Here is a 12673-nt window from a genome sequence, read left to right on the forward strand (position 1 = left end):
CTCATGACTAACACACCCAGCTGAACTTCTAAGGTAATATGATACTATTATTCCTAATTTTTATATGCTCACTGTGCCAAAAGAAATAATTTTAAAGCAGCATTGATCAGTACACCGATTTTATATACATTTCTGAACGTAGTGTGAAAATTAGAAAAACAAAACTCCAGTTTTTCCCAATTTATTACACTTTAAGTGAAATGTTGCATTTACCATTTTAATTGTTTAAATATCCCCCGTCCCAAGGGGTGAGTAGGAATTAAATGTTCTGCGTTGTTGAAGGGTTCAGAAAGTTTGAAATGAAAACGGGAAAGAGAGCTGTTTGAATTTTGGCTCTCAAAGAGTTGTGTTGCAACTGCAGAAGTGCTAAGAAAAAGATAGACATATTAAAGAAATATTTTCTGTGCACCAATGGACCTCACAAAAACTGAAGAGGCGTGAGTAAGTTATCTCCAGTGGGAATTACTGGCTCAAAACACAATGCCATTTCATTCAATTTTGTCAGATTCTGACATTTCAACTCACAACTGCAGTATTCATCAACTGCACATAATCCTTCACTTACATTAAGAACTACTGCATTCCATACATTTTTAGTTCAGCTATACTCAGCTGCAAAGAGTATCTCACACATCACACATACAAACATACGAATAGACCAAGAAAAGAAATTACAAATAGTATCCACATCTAAGAAATCACAGATGAATACTAGCACAGGAACTGTAAATAGTGGCTAGGCCTCAAATTGTAGTAGTGTAATCAACAGAAACTGAGAAAGTATCCAGGCTTCAGATAGCAGCTGGGCCCTAGCACACAAAATTGATAGTACTGGCATGTCTGAAACAGCGGCCTAGTATTAGCATATGAGGTTCTATTGGGAAGTTCCTGGACTGTTACTGTTGTAACTGCCTCGGTGAAAGAAGATGAGAAGGGAGGCCAAGGTCACACTTCCACAAGCCTATTGCATCAGTCTGCCATGAGACACTGCACTGTGAACATGCACTGTTTTTACACAATTGCTTTTTCAACTTTTCAATAAGACCCTACTCTGCAATGTAAGCAGAGGCCATGTGCCTAATAGCATATAAGAGCCAGTACTTAAGAAGGTAAGTTCTGAGAAGACAGGAGATGGAAAATAGTACTTATATTGAGATTATTTAATAGAAAATTTCATTAAAATGAATAATATTTACATGTACAATATTTGAATTATGATTTCATTCTGAATAACAGGTCACTAGTAGCCACAGTGAAACGTTTTGAGATAAATGTTACTGGTGCAAGTTTAAATACTGTGTATGCAAGTTTCACTTAAAGGTGTCTCTTTGGTACCTGTGAAGCCAATTTATTAATTTCTAGTATTCTAAATGACCAAGTAGAAAGGAAAGTCTAATCTAAGAGAACACATAGGTACTTGATATTGCACATTGGTAGGTCCTAGAAAAATGCAGCTCATGAAGTAAACGTACTGAAAAGGTGGTTATGAGTAATTTTTGTTGTACATGAAAACTATGCTACAACTACTGTAAGACGTGATTTTCTTCTTAGGGTGGAGTGAGACGGAGTTCCTTGGTACTATGGCCACAAATGTGTCTATTGTACCAGTCATAGTATTATTAATGGAATGATAAATGGCAGGGGAAACTGCAGTATTCAGAAAAAAAAACCTGTTCCAGTGCCAATCCATCTATTACAAATCCAAAATGGGCTGCTCTGGGACTGAAACCATCCCTCCACAGTGAGAAGCTGGCAACTATCCACCTGAGCTCTGGTACAGCAATTACAAAAACTTAATGGATTATCACAAATTTTTATACTAAACAATATACGAGTAAGTTATTGTTCCTTGCAGGAAGATTCTAGTTGCAAACCTCCATGCAAGAGTCTCATATCCTACCAACCAAACAGAATTCAATTTCCAGCAAAAATCATTTCTGAGTTTGGTACTGTGTAACTTCTAACAGTTTCATATCAATACATTTGTGCAACAGACCGTTAGAGCTGAAGAAGGCAAGTGACTGTTATTCAGAGTGAAGATTTACTGTATAGTACCAATTCTTTACAAGATGTTTTATGATGACAATATATTAGCAACCATCATGTGCAATCACAACATCAGCCAAAACACTCATAAACTGAAACTGTTGTTCATACTTCAGTCTTTATCAGCATAGAACTGTGAAACACTGGTTGTTACCACATGTCGAATTATGGATTTGAAAACAATATTTCAAACCTCTAATTCACAAAAAGTACCCTTTCACTGTCAATGAACCTTTTAGCTGATAAGGCAGGTTGTGCTAGGCCTGCCAGGATCTGATCTTGCTAAGGCTTAGAAGCCAATCTTCTGTCAGACATATTTATATATACGTTAAGAAATGGCTCTAAAATATTAAGTTATTTTCAATACTCTTTGCTTATCTTGGTCATATGCAGATCTCAGTGTAGGGGAATCACCATTTAACATTTCTTAATTTAAAGTGCTCCCTCATATGGCATTCAAAGTTTGTAGTCCTAACTCTATTATCTCAGTGTTAAATTACCTCCACTTAAGGTTTTCTTTGGTTTAATGTTCAAATCCACTGACCCATGGAAAAGAATGAATGGGGACTTCACTGCATGTGCTGTTCAATTGCTACAAAACTGTCTGGCAATTAAAACATTAAAGAAAATGTCAAGAATCTTCAAGTGTGTATCAAATTTGTCTTAGTTGTATATTATTTCTACAAGACATTTTCTCGTGCGACACTTCTCCTCAACAAATGACTCTCAGAACATACCGTCATGAATCCCAATGGGCACTAGTACTCCAAGAAACAGCAGAGCATTGCGCAGCACAAGCTTCCAGTCAGATGGAACAGCATAAGGCATGAGAACAAATGTCAAACGATGCACTTCATGCGCTGCACACACAAAGATGAAAGAGGTGACCATCACATTCAGAACAGGATATCCTGGTACCAAAACCAGAACACCATGTGTGTCTGCTGCGAGCCAAATATGGTACTGACTGATGAACAGTTCCAACGAGATCCGACCAAACCAGGCGAAGAAACTGGAGTATCGAGTCCTTAGAACTCCAGATATGTTGCGAAGCACAATGTAGCTCACGATCTGTCAACATTTCAAAACTAAATCTACACCTGCTGTCCATGGATAATCACCCCAATTCTACAGGCTTACTGTGACAAACTGCTGACCAAATTATTGAAAGTGTTGGATGTCACATTCCCATGGCAGTGTTTATTAACAGAATGGTCTTCTGGGTTGTAATGCTGTGTAGTTTAGAGACAGCCTAACATTTCAGAGGAGCATACTGCCTCCATCTTCAGTGGCAAATGTAAGCCATGCCGAAGCAGGTGGCAATATGTTCCACTGAAATAATGGCCTCTGTCCAAGCAACATGGTATTACAACCCAGACGACCACACTCTTCAAATGATTAACTGATTTAACTGTGCTGAGTTGCTGGCTGGTTTGTTTCAATGGAATCTCAAACTGTGTTCATGATGGCCTACACTTGGACTTTATCTTGGCCAATTCATATCCTGACACCTTAGTCTTCTAATTAACCAAACACTCCATGGAGCAGTGTTCTTCTTGAGAAGCCTGATTGCTCAGGTAATCAAGAAATTCACTAACTGTTATGGAACCAGAATGTGCATTATCATGTTTGGAAAGACAGCCACTGAAACAAACTCACAGCCAGATGAACCCTAGTTCATTAACATGCATTTCAGTAGTATCCTCCAATTTAAGCCTTGGTTTCCAAAGTGGTCTCCTCCTTTCATGTTTCATGATTAAAATCTGGTACACATCTTTCATCTTTCCCATGCAGGCCACATATCCACCCACTATATCTTGCTTGATATTAAGTTCATTATGCAGTTCTCTCCACTCTTATTACTACATCTCCCTTGGGTTCAGATATTCTCCCTGGCATCCTGTTTTCAAACACCTTCAATCTATGTTCTTCCTTTCTTCCTTCACAGCTTTAACCCATTATGGTTCTAACTTGGGCACATCTTAGCTTTTTATTTTTTTTTTTGCCACAAATCTACAACAGACTCAGTCTGGCTTTTTACATTTTACACTGTAGTTTTACACTTGTAGTTTTGCTTCCAAAATTAGTTATGAATAGTAGCTCACAAAGATCCTGTCAATCCACCCTCCCTGTCCTACCCTTGCCTAGGAGAAAGTTCACATTCCAGAATCTGTGAGCAACTGAACCTCTCAAGTTCTAACCACTGAGAAATATACATCATGTGATGGTCACTGCACCATGTGGTATCTTACCCTCCTTGTCACACAGGATTCCCCTTCTTCTGAGTTTCCACTGATCTAGGTGGAACGATGATGTCACAAAACATAACTACACAGATGCATGCTTAAGTTCTGTCTCAATCAAATGCCTATTATATTTCACCTGATGCTAACTGAATTGTTTTTAAAACCACTAATTATGGTAGCAAAACAAAAGAGCTTATACCCGCATATAAAACTTGAAATAATACATCTGTGTGAGGCTGGGAACTTGTCATAAAGCAAAATAGGGAGGCAGTAGGGATCAGCTTCTTTAATATTACAATTAATATTTTGCTGGACATTATCCATCATCTTGTCTATTCTAAAAAACAGTCTAATTTCTATTAGATCCGGTGTATGTTAGAGAAAGCAAAAACTTTTTCATCTAATATGACGAGGAGGGAATCCATGGCTTTAAAATCCTTAAAAAATAATAGACATATACGAATTCTACAGGCTGACAAGGGAAACTGTACGGTGGTTTTGAACGAGTCTACTTACAAGGAGAAGATAGCCAGCCTCCTAGATGCAAGTGTATACGAAATTTTACGTAAGGATCCTACAGCTCAAATTGAGAGAAAAATACGGACACTCCTTACTAAACATAAAACTATCCTTCCTACTGCACTGAAGAGAAAATTGACCCCTTATCATAGTAAACCCCCTCATCTTTACGGACTCCCCAAAATTCACAAGCCTGGTATCCCACTCAGACCAATAATTAGTTCTATTGATTCTCCTTGTTATGCATTAGCTGAATTCCTCCATAAGATCCTCAATCCTCTATCTGGAAACACAGGTTCCTTCGTAAAGAATTCTGAACACTTTATAAAATCAATACAGGATATCAACCTGCAAAAAGAAGACTGCCTTGTAAGTTTTGACGTTGTTAGTCTGTTCACCAACGTACCAGTGGAAGAGGTCTTACAAATCATAAGAGATAGACTCAGAATGGATTCTTCCTTCCCAGAACGCTCACCTCTACAAGTTGAAGACGTGATGGAACTACTGGACATCTGCTTAAAAACCACATACTTCCAGTTTGAAGATACGTTCTACCAGCAAAAGGAAGGTATGGCAATGGGAAACTCACTATCCCCGGTGGTCAGTAATATATTCATGGAGCATTTCGAAGAAATAGCAATAGACACAGCTGAATACAAGCCTGCAAAATGGCTGAGATATGTCGACGACACGTTTGTGATATGGCCATATGGACCGGAAGAGCTACAGAAATTTCTTCAACATATTAACAACATCAGGCCTACCATCAAATTCACTATGGAAGTTGAAGTCAACAATGCACTTCCATTCTTGGATGTTTTGGTTATGAAGCAGGGTCCAAAACTGACCACCAAAGTGTACCGAAAGCCTGCTCATACTGGTCGTTATCTTCACTTCAAGTCCAATCACCCATACCACGTAAAAAAGGGGAGATGTTCATAGTTTGATCAACAGAGCGAAGGTCATATGTCAAAACAAGAAGGATTTTAGTAAAGAAATCAGAAACATAAGACATGATCTAATGCTCAGTGAATATCCTAAAGAATTCGTGGACTCTGTATTGAAGCCATCGACAAGAAATCGTCCCTCTTCAGACACAACATACCGAGGCACTGTAATCATTCCGTATGTCAAGGGTATCGCCGAGAAATTCAGACGCATCGGGAATCGTTTTCAGCTTAGAACAATCTTCAAAACGAAACATACACTCCGGGGGACATTAATGAAAACTGGACCCAGTAGAGATGCCCAGAAAACGAAGCAGTGTGTGTATAGCATCCCTTGCGACTGCGGCAGATGTTACATCGGTGAAACTAGCAGACCCCTAGAAGTACGCATTAAGGAACACAAATATAATATGACACAGGGTTTGCTGGAAAAGTCTAAATTGGCCCAACATGCATACGAGGAAGATCACAAAATTCTTTGGAATGAAGCGAAGGTTTTGCAGATCGAACCCAACACCACATATAGAAGATACAAGGAATCAGCCCACATGTCTCTGCTGGACCATCCTATCAGTCAACCCAGTATGGATATCTCTCCCATCTGGGCCCCTGTCATTACAGCAGAAATCAAGAGACTACAGCGACGTCAAGTGTAGTTGGTTTGGGTAACTCTTTGTTTCATATGTTGGTACCACAAGGAGTATTGCTTCTCTTCCGGTATGATTTCATTCACGATATTTCTCTGGTGCTAAGCCTCAAATTATGATATCTTCAATATTTCTTAGCTCCCACAGATGATTTTGTTGTGCTTGTATACCACAAGGAGTATTGCTTCTCTCCCGGTATGATTTCTTTCTCTGGTGCTAAGCCTCAAATTATGATAGCTTCAACATATCTTAGCTCTCACAGATGGATTAAGTTGTGCTTCTTTTATGAATCCCTTCGGAAATTGGCATAGTTGTCCGGAGATAGGGGCTAGCTCTGTCTATTGGACCCAACTGAGTAGGTTTTACCTGAAGACGGGGACAGAATCCAGTTCCCGAAACGTTGTGTTTTTAATAGAAATTAGACTGTTTTTTAGAATAGACAAGATGATGGATAATGTCCAGCAAAATATTAATTGTAACAATTTACCATCATCACAAACTTTTAGATCTTATTTGCTTAATACTGTTTATGACAGATTTATTTAGTAGTATGAGTGAGGTGAGACTGCAGCCTAAAATGGGCCTACTCTTTCCGTCCCTGATAAAAATAATTATGAAGCACTGGTGCAATGATAACTGGCATGGGGAGACTCAAGTTCTTGGGGAAATACCTGCACCAATGCCACTTTGTCCACCATAAATTCTGTATGGAGTACTGTGGGATTGGCCATGGGCCTCCAAGACAAGAAGCTGGTGACAAACCATGTACGGTACAGCCTTTTTCTTGTGTTATTGAACTGCCAAGAAAATTTGCTTAGGTTGAAAAGCATGTTATGAAGAACCACTTACAGGCACAAACACAGTGTAAGAATGGATCTCATTACATTCCAGCTTGTTGCGGCACAGGAATGAGAATGTTGTGTAGCTGCCCATGCCAATGATGGATGCCAGAGTTGCTGACAGTGCAATGCCTGGTGAAAAGAGATTGCTGTGGTTGTTGTCATCCAGGAAATTGTATCGCTGTGCCAAAAGGTATGCCACCGCAAACACCATCCCATACGATATGCTACAATACAGATCAACAGACTCTCATAAAGCTTCATTCACATTATAAAATATCTATAAAAGACACTGCATGCAGATTCCTAGACAAATCATTTCCAGGATGTTGGCTGCCAATCCTATGGCACCTTGATGACCAAACTTCACATTGTTGGTTTCCTTCTTCTGGGATATGTAAAGAACCATACACATGAAAGTCACTTGTTTTTGTTGCCGTATTTATTGTTTGAATGCACAAAAGCTTCGTCTCACAGCTTGGTGGTTGGGGTAATCAACTACCTCCCTCAGCCCTTACAACATTTATGATTTAAATTCTTTTATACATCTATTACTGATGCGATGACTTGTGGTATAAGTTCATACTATGTTCATGACCTAAGGCCGTGCCATAGCTCAAGCGGTTAGTCGCTGGCTTCCCACCATGACGACCCAGGTTCGATCCTGGGTCTGGTCAAATGGGATTTGTGGAGGACAAAGTGGCGCTGGGGCCGGTTTTCTCCGAGTACTTCGGTTTCCCCTGACAATCTTCATTCCACCAATTGCTCCACAATCACTCTCACCTATCATCTGGGGCTGGTACAATAGGCCAGAAGTGGCCTCAGTACAAGGGACTTAGTCCCACCCCACTAGCAATAAAAAAAGAAGTTCATGACCTACACAGTAGTGGACATAATATCCTTCAGATTTAAGGGCAGTGTTTTGAAAGCTAGTGCATGACAATGCAGGTTGAAGTAAGTGACAGCAATATCAGGAGCTTCTGCTTTCACCAGGCCTACAAATTCTGACCTGTTCCCAAGCATTGCGTGAGCCCCACCAGGGCAAAGGAACAATATACATTATTTTATCATTGATGGTTCTTTTATTGCTAATGGGGTGGGACTAAGTCCCTTGTATTGCGGCCACTTCTGGCCTATTGTACCGGCCCCAGATGATAGGTGAGGGTGATTGTGGAGCAACTGGTGGAATGAAGATTGGCAGGGGAAACCGAAGAACTCGGAGAAAACCTGCCCCAGCGCCACTATGTCCACCACAAATCCCACTTGACCAGACCCAGGAACAAACCTGGGCCGCCACAGTGGGAAGCCAGCGACTAACGGCTTAAGCTATGGCGCGGCATCATCGATGGTTGGACTTGTACAGCATTCTAATAAGGAAGAAAGCATCATTTTTGAACACCTTATGCTACTACAAACTGTGAGCAAGAAGATCTCACCTGTATCGATCCAGTTTCCAGCGGAACCACCACTCATGTATATCATCATCTGTTGTCACAAACAGAGCTTTCCATGGTCGTGTGACAAACACCTTTTCAAAGAAAACCTGAAATAAAAAAAAATCTCAAAACAACTATAAAAATATTGTTGGCAATAACAACACACTCCCCCAGGCAACAAGACGGAGGCTGGAAAGTCAGTGTTCAATTCCCACAGCAGTCCAGACCTCTCATCATCATCACCAGTCTTGCATCTCTCATTTACTGCCAGTGATGCAGCTCTGATAGGTCTGCCATAATCCAATCTGGATAATCCTTAGAAAATGGACTCTTAGTGTATGTAGTGTGTGCATGCGGCACATACGCATGCACACAGATGTGTATCAGCGAGTATGAATACCAGCAAACAACTGATATGTAATGGAAAATTTGCGAAAAGTCATATGTCATGCATATGTTGAAGCATCATATGTTTCAACCTTGAGGATAACACAAATTTTAGAGTAAAAAAAAAGAACATGTTTTTAGAAGAAGGAAGTAGTAGTGTATAAAACACAAACATATGCAAATATCTTAAAGGATGTCACAGCTGTACAATATCTGATTTTCACCTGCATCTTAACATTGGGACCAGGGGTCACTTTTGTGTCTTTCACTCTTTATGAAACACAATAGCAATTCTTCAAATTGATGAGCAACAGGAATGTTGCCATATTTACACACATCATTTATGCCCTTTTTTAACTAAAGATTTGTGGCTGAAAGTTGCAGTTTATATGTTACACTGAAGTTATGATAATGGTGGCTGCACGACACTGAAATAAAGATTTGTTGTCTGAGAGAAAAGTGGGATTTCTATTATTCTCTGCATAATTTATAATCATCATTTTGAACTTTGCCTGAAACACTGTCAAATAGTTACTCTTTACCACTAATTTAGCAAAAGCATATGGGGACCACCAGTTGCAAGTTTGTCCACTGTGTTTGGTGCTTACACTCTCTGTCTTTCTCTTCTGACCTAACTGTTTCAGCTGGCTACTTGTCCAAGGATGCCAGTGGGTACCCTTGTTCATATTCTGTAGCTTGAGGAAGCATAAATGCCTGTGTGATATTGCAGACACTTTCATACATGTCTGTTTGATTTGGCTATATATACTTGTACATACAATGGACAGTGCCTACTGTAATAATGGTTATCAATCATGTAATGTTATTTAATTTTATGAAGTCCTTATCAGTCATATGCTAATACACAGAATGAAACTATGTTTATTGTAATCAGTGCTTCAGTTTTTGTTTTCACTTTTTTGCTCTATTGCAGCTTTTATACTTGCACAGTGGAAGCCATTACATCGCATCCTGGTTTGTTCTTGAGCTCCAGCACCAATTTGAATGCTTCAATAACAACCTTCTCAGAAAAGACAACAAAAAATTAACTTTAAAGGAATTAATACTGCTTCATATTAAAGTTTTCTTTCTGTCCAGTTACACCTTTGCATGTACACATTTCTGTTCTTCAATAAACAAGGCTGAACAGCTTCATTCTTGTTTCATCAGTCATTCTTATCAATTAAGCTGTGTCTAAAAGGGATTAGAACAAGCAGCAACCACTGTATATATAAACTGGGGGAGGATAGTATACGAAGACATACATCACACTATTAACTACTTATATTCCTATTTATTTAACAGAAAATTTGTGGCTAAAAGTTGGGGTACAGGTATGGCATATTTTCTCCCAAATGTGTCTAAAAATACAGGTGCCTATACGAGGAAATGGTATAAATTAATGTGAGTAAATACATAAGCTGGTATTTCTGACTATTCACCTCAGACATGTAGAGAATGGTGATGACACTGAACAAGCCTACAAACTTGAGCACCAGGTACAGATAGTGCAGGGGGTTGCTCTCTGAGGAGGCAGCAGTAACTTGTGGCGGTAGTGCCAACACAAGGTAGACCATGAGGAACCAGAATGATACCAGTGGTACAAAGTAGTAGAACTGGTACGGGCGGTTCATACACAAGCATAATGTGACGGTCATGAAGTTCAGTCGGAACAAAACCTGCCATAAGAAACACACCATAATGCAGTAATGTTATTACTACAATGCCCATAGATAGAAACATGCATTTTAGATTGGCTTTCCAGTAACCTCACCTTACACTTCTATTTATGCTTCACTTTAGTAATACATGCTCCCACCACTTGCGTAATCTTAATTCCTTACAGAATTTACACATTCACCATACAGTTTCATAACACATCTTGCTCTAACAGGAAGTTACTGTAACCACTATGAATTTTACTTTTTAAAGATCACATAAATAAAGCCAGAAGTTTGATAACTTGCCCAAAATTTTCCCAAACTATAACAAGCAGCTTAAGAGCTTGGACAGTAGTCTTACTACAACCATTCTCCACAGCAATCCAAGTGCCACTGTTCTGTAAGGCACTCATGCACTAAGATATAATGCATACAAGAATATACCATCTACACAACAACACTCTGTATTTTAAAACAAAGAAGATACTACTGTATCAACATTTATTAAAGCTTTTATGGATGTGACATGTTTCACCCCCTATATCAGGCCATCATCAGGTGTATAGTGTTCAGCTTACAATGGCCTGATACAGGAGCTAAAAGAGCTAAAAAAAGCTTTAATAAAACAAAGTTGATACAGTAGTATCTTCTTTGTTTTAAAATACAGAGTGTTGTGTAGATGGGATATACTTGTATGCATTATATCTTATGTGAGAAACACAACAGAAGACTCATCCACTACTCACAACACAGCTCAGTACCATCATCAACAATCCCAGAAAAGTGATCATCAGCCATACCTGGAAGAAGCGGACCAGCCCTGCATCTCCACGCTGCCAGAAGTAACAGAAATGCCCATATCCAGACAAGAAGAGATATGAGGACACTAGAACACGAATATGCATGTAGATTGGCAGGATACCGCTCGCACCTGTCATGTGGTAGATGAGGATCACCAACTGCATCCAACCTGCAAGGAATATCAGAAGATACAGATAGGAGTTAACTAATACATCAACTGCTAACTATGGAATAATTAACCTTTAACACCCATTTGTCACACAACTGTGGGGGCACATGAGCTTCTTCAGCATACTCCAAGCAGGCCTAATGTAACACTGTGAACAAATCCCATTAGCACCAAATTTGAATCTAGCTGCCAAAGCCACTAAGTGGCAGAAGATTTAAATCTGGCTGATAAAGGTTAATGAACCAAACTTTTAGTTAACTATCAAACTAACTGCTACCTAATTAACAACCAAACAAATATAACTAACCAATACATCACTTATCTTCGTACCTAACAAATTATCCATTTCACTACTAAACTAATCTATCTGCAAACTCCATATCACACATCCATCTCAAGCAAATGACAGTTATTCAACCGATCAAGAAAGTCTCTGTTGTTATGGAACCAAAATGTTCATCACCATTATCAGCCAACCACTGGACCCTATCACCAGCCAGTTAAATCCAGTTCAGGGAGGCTGCACCATAGCTCAAGCAGTTAGTCGCTGGCTTCCCACCACAGCGGCCCAGGTTCAAGCCCGGGTCTGGTCTAGTGGGATTTGTGGTGGACAAAGTGGCGCTGGAGCGGGTTTTCTCTGAGTACTTCGGTTTCCTCTGCCAATCTTCAGTCCACCAAATTCTCCATCATCATAATCACCGGGGGCAGGTACAATAGGCCAATCAGTGGCCGCCGTGCCAAGTGGACCCAGTTGGACTCCCCCCCACCACTAAGCGAATTAAAAAAAATTAAATCCAGTTCACATACTTCAATTTATTTACCTAGTACAGGGTGGGGCACAGAAACTTCCTTTTTTGAAGGTGAATAAAAGAAAAATTATTGCTGATAGACAAAATTTATGTTTAGCTAATGAAAGAACATACTTTAAAGTTTTAAATCATGTAGTTTTAAACAAAATATCTTGAAGGTGGTGGC

At 39.5% G+C, this 12673-nt stretch overlaps 1 protein-coding gene across 1 annotated transcript in view; it reads right to left on the reverse strand.

Moving 5' to 3' along the window:
• Positions 1–1767: 1767 nt before the first annotated feature.
• The window catches only part of LOC111874782 (N-acetylneuraminate 9-O-acetyltransferase), a 48222-nt gene continuing 37316 nt past the window's right edge, over positions 1768–12673 (reverse strand). Inside the window, exons 11-15 of the mRNA XM_023870566.2 lie at positions 11529–11698; positions 10510–10746; positions 8681–8787; positions 7255–7471; positions 1768–3117 (exon numbers count right to left, since the gene is read on the reverse strand). Coding sequence (XP_023726334.2) covers positions 2773–3117; positions 7255–7471; positions 8681–8787; positions 10510–10746; positions 11529–11698 — 1076 coding nt within the window. The 3' untranslated portion in view covers positions 1768–2772. The remainder of the gene's footprint in view (positions 3118–7254; positions 7472–8680; positions 8788–10509; positions 10747–11528; positions 11699–12673) is intronic.

The sequence above is a fragment of the Cryptotermes secundus genome, unplaced genomic scaffold (genome assembly GCF_002891405.2).
Source record: "Cryptotermes secundus unplaced genomic scaffold, Csec_1.0 scaffold955, whole genome shotgun sequence".
NCBI lineage: Eukaryota > Metazoa > Arthropoda > Insecta > Blattodea > Kalotermitidae > Cryptotermes > Cryptotermes secundus.